At 36.0% G+C, this 4073-nt stretch overlaps 1 protein-coding gene across 1 annotated transcript; it reads right to left on the bottom strand.

The window, feature by feature from the left end:
* Positions 1 to 1112: 1112 nt before the first annotated feature.
* Positions 1113 to 3710, bottom strand: LOC101253960 (uncharacterized). Its single transcript, XM_019210980.2, has 3 exons — positions 3539 to 3710; positions 1605 to 2954; positions 1113 to 1502 (listed from the first exon to the last, which is right to left on the bottom strand). Exons 2-3 carry the CDS (start codon positions 2925 to 2927, stop codon positions 1479 to 1481), a joined length of 1347 nt encoding a protein of 448 aa, XP_019066525.1. The 5' UTR covers positions 2928 to 2954; positions 3539 to 3710; the 3' UTR covers positions 1113 to 1478.
* Positions 3711 to 4073: the final 363 nt, after the last annotated feature.

Genomic DNA, 4073 nt, shown 5'->3' with positions numbered 1-4073 from the left:
AGCAATTTTAACACATGATTTTCATGGTACCTCAACCACAAAATGGAGGTGATCTGATAGCAAAGCATCAATTTTGACTCTACATCCGAGTAGAAACAAAAGAGGCCCCTTCATGTTCTTTGATTGCCCCCTTCGCGCACTTCTTTTTGCTGATTAGGACCAGGGTTTGCACTGCTTCTCTAAATTCTCCCTCATTTCCATAGAGTTTGTCCTTGTAACCATGCAACATACTCCCTCCGTTTCACAAAGAATGACCTGGTTTGACTTGACACGAAGTTTAAAAATATAAAGAAAACTTTTGAATCTTGTAGTTCTAAATTAAAGTTAGGTCAAATATACAAAATTGCTCTTTGATCTTGTGGCCTTAAACATGTCATGTGGAAAGTTGAAATTAAAATATTACCAAAAAAAGAAAGACCATTCTTTTTGGAACAGACCAAAAAAGAAAGGAAATAATTCTTTTTTCAACGAAGGGAGTATCTGTTATATATCCTAATGCTATATAATAAACATTGGAGAATAAATAATAATCCATTTACAAAATAACCAAAATCCAATATAGTTTACTTCACTCAAGCAATGCAGAAAAGGAGGAATCTAATCTAATCAGAATACTTGTGCACGCCCAAAGTTAGAGAACATAAATATGAGTTGATGCCAAGTTAAACGGCATATTTATGTATTATGCCAACAAAATAATAACAAAAATTACAGATGGAGAACAAACTGACGAACCTCACCAACTTATCAGTCAGAAAAATCACCAAGATAGAGCGATAGGGGAATTCGTGGAAAAGACTAACCGGCTATTGACAGAGATGGATCCAATTGTCGATGAACACTGATACATTATGTAATAAAGCCATAGCGGAAGAAACATGGAGAAACAATAGCAGAGTAAGTAGATCGTAGACAAAGCCAAAACTTCATAATCAACGATGACCATTCTTAAAGAGACCTCGAGAAGCAAGGCCCGGGGTTTCATGGAGGATGGTAACAGCTTGACATGTAAAGGCTACAAATGTGAAACTTAAAAAGTTGCAAGACAGACTAGTAATGACAGTAAATTTCGGAACAACTTTTCGACTGACATATCAATCAGTATATCTCAATTACGAAAACAACAACCAGTACACCTTAATTCTACAGTAGTTGGGGTCGGCACAGCTATATTAGAATTTCAAATATACAAAAGAAGTACCTGATGTTAAAATGTTAAAACTGAAAACAGGATAACAAAATGTGAAAACAATCCTCTCTTGATGTAACCAAGTTGCCGAGGTGCATCTATACATTACTGTACTCTCTACGTTGTCAATTTACAAAGGAATCAATCTCTCAGAAACCACACAAATAAACCTAAAACTACTGTAACACTATTCAAACGTCACTAACATCAACAGATGACAACATCTTGATTACATAAGAGCTGAGACTTTTCCTTATGACTGGTGGCACTCGAACTTTTAATAGATCGATTAGAGCGAAAAGTGTATCATTGCCTGTTGAAAATGGTAAGCGTATTATCAACATTTTCACATGTAATGCGACTGAAAGCAAGTAATTATAGACAGAAGAAAGGACGGAACTTAAATGAAATGTACCTCAGATAGAGGAAGTAAGGATGATTCGTCAATTGGAGGGAGTTTGTCGGTTTTCAATCTTTGGATTTCAGAGTGCATCAAATTTAGTTGCTCCTTTATTTCATGTAACAGCTTCAGTTCTTCTCGAGCCATTTCTTGTCTTGTCGCTTCTCTTCCAACTTCACCTATCTCAGATGTTCGATTGTGCAAATGAAGCTCATTAGTTCCAGAAATGCTGGTTGTAGGCCGAGATATTGCCAAATGGCAGGAAATAGAAGCAGCTTCACTTGCTCTCCGTAACTTCTTCTCTCGCTGTGCAGCTACAAAGTACTTCTTTAGCAATTCAGCTTCATCTTTGACCGATGATTTTACAGCCTCTTGTTGGACAGAGTCTGGTCTCTCGAGCCTTTCATCATTATGCAAAACCATCTTGCGATCGTGTTTAGGAGGCAATCCAATATCAACAGTATCCTTTTCTGCTCGAGGCACTTCGAAGACATCAAGAACATTTGGAGAACAACCGGAATCAGAAGGTGTGCCAGTTTCTGATTTGCTCACATGGAGCTTAGGCTGGTACATTTCATTTTCCGATTTGCTTATCTTCATGCTTCTTTGAGAAAGTGGTGAAGGAGACCTCGTTTCACTCCTCAAGTTCGCATAACTAACTCCTGTAATCTCTTTCACTCGATCATCCAATTTCCTGATTTGCTGCCAACACGAATTGATACTTTCAGTCCTAGAAATATCAGTCTTCTTTGCTGTATCCGACTGCTGCTCATTCATCTCTTGCCCTGTGTATTCGTCCACTGTTTTTGAATTTGATTCTCTTTCTAAACTTGAATCATCTATTTCCAGAGCACCCTTCTTTGGAAATTTAAGTGGAAAATGAGGGGCGGAGTTACGCCTTCCAAGGGCTTGGGGATTCATTTCTCCTGCTAAAGTCTCATTTCTTTGCAACAAATTATCAGGATATTTAAATTCACCGACCCCGGGATCTGCACACCCCGTGCTCAACAGCTTATACCTATAAGCTTGCACCTGATACTCCAATGCAGCTATCTCCATCTCCTTTTGATTGAAAAGATCCTCAAAAATGTCTAATGATTCCTCGGCGTGACACATTTTCTCCTCAGCTAATCTCTTATACTGCTCGGCTTCCATTTTTACAGCAGCTTTTTCTCCTTGGAGACGCACAATCATAGATAGCGCTTCACTAGCAGCACTGGAAGAAGCTTCTCTTTCCTCATCCAACTCATTGTAAAGCTTCTGCAGAAGCTGTTGTTGAGCACATAGTGTTTCTTTCAGTGAAGCAACATCAAGTTGAGACGTATAACTTTCAGCCATCTAAACGGAAAAGTAACTACACGATCTCTGTGATAACAGAAGAATCATTTAGCAGTTGGCTTATAATTGAAATGATTGAAAAACATCACAACAACAACATACCCAGTGAAATCCCAGGTAGTGGGGTTTGAAGAGGGTAGAGTGTATGCAGACGTTACCACTATCTCGTGGAGGTAGAAAGGCTGTTTCCAAAAGACCCTCGACTCAAGTGTATCAATTTAAAAGGATTAACTCTTCTTATTTAGTTTACAAATAACAATTCAAACTTCATCTATCATCACAGTCATAACTGCATTTGTTGTCCATCAAATACAATAACAATAACTATGCCTCAGTCTCAAACAAGTTATGGTCGGTTATAAGAATCGACCATGTTCCCATTATAAATTCATCCCATGCCAACATTTACAATATGAAATTGATAAGAATCAGATCCAAAATTAATTACCAAAAGTGTCAAATGTCAAAGTTTTAATTTGAGAAACAGCAATCTCAACATTACATGAAATATCAAATATTAATCTTTATATCAAGAAAAAGGCAATATCAACATTAAGAGAAATACAACAAATGATCACTGCGTAAACAGACATGGAAAATTTTGAGTTTACCTAATTTACAGCAGAGAAGAGTAAAATTTGATTTAAAGAATGGATTAAGATTATTTCTGCATATTTTCCCTTTTTTCATCTTGACAAGATTTTCTTCAGATTAAAAATTAATGTTGGTTTTTGTAAATTTGTTTGTTTCGAAAAGGAAAGGTAGTCCGTTTATGGCACCCCATTTCTAGGTGACTCATATCTTGTTTTTATATTCCATTTAATTGCAAAATTAAATAAATTATTAAAAAGAAATTATTATTATTACTTTAAAATAAAAGTTAAGTTAACGAGATCGAGTTATAAATACGCATGGATATACATTTAAATACATATTTTCACGTATAAGCATGAAACTTACAAGTAGAGCTTTTTGAACATGCAGTTTGCAAGTAGTTCAAATACATACAAACACGTCGAGCAGACAACTTCAGACCATCTCTATTTAACACTCAATTTTCTATATTATTAAACTAAAATACAGAATGGAAACTTCAATCTACCTCCAAATTACTCTCTATTATTCAAATTTAGAGAATTGAATAGT

The sequence above is a fragment of the Solanum lycopersicum genome, chromosome 11 (assembly GCF_036512215.1).
Source record: "Solanum lycopersicum chromosome 11, SLM_r2.1".
Taxonomy (NCBI): domain Eukaryota; kingdom Viridiplantae; phylum Streptophyta; class Magnoliopsida; order Solanales; family Solanaceae; genus Solanum; species Solanum lycopersicum.
Note: the sequence above shows the minus strand (reverse complement) of the source record. Positions and strands in the feature narration are given on the sequence as shown.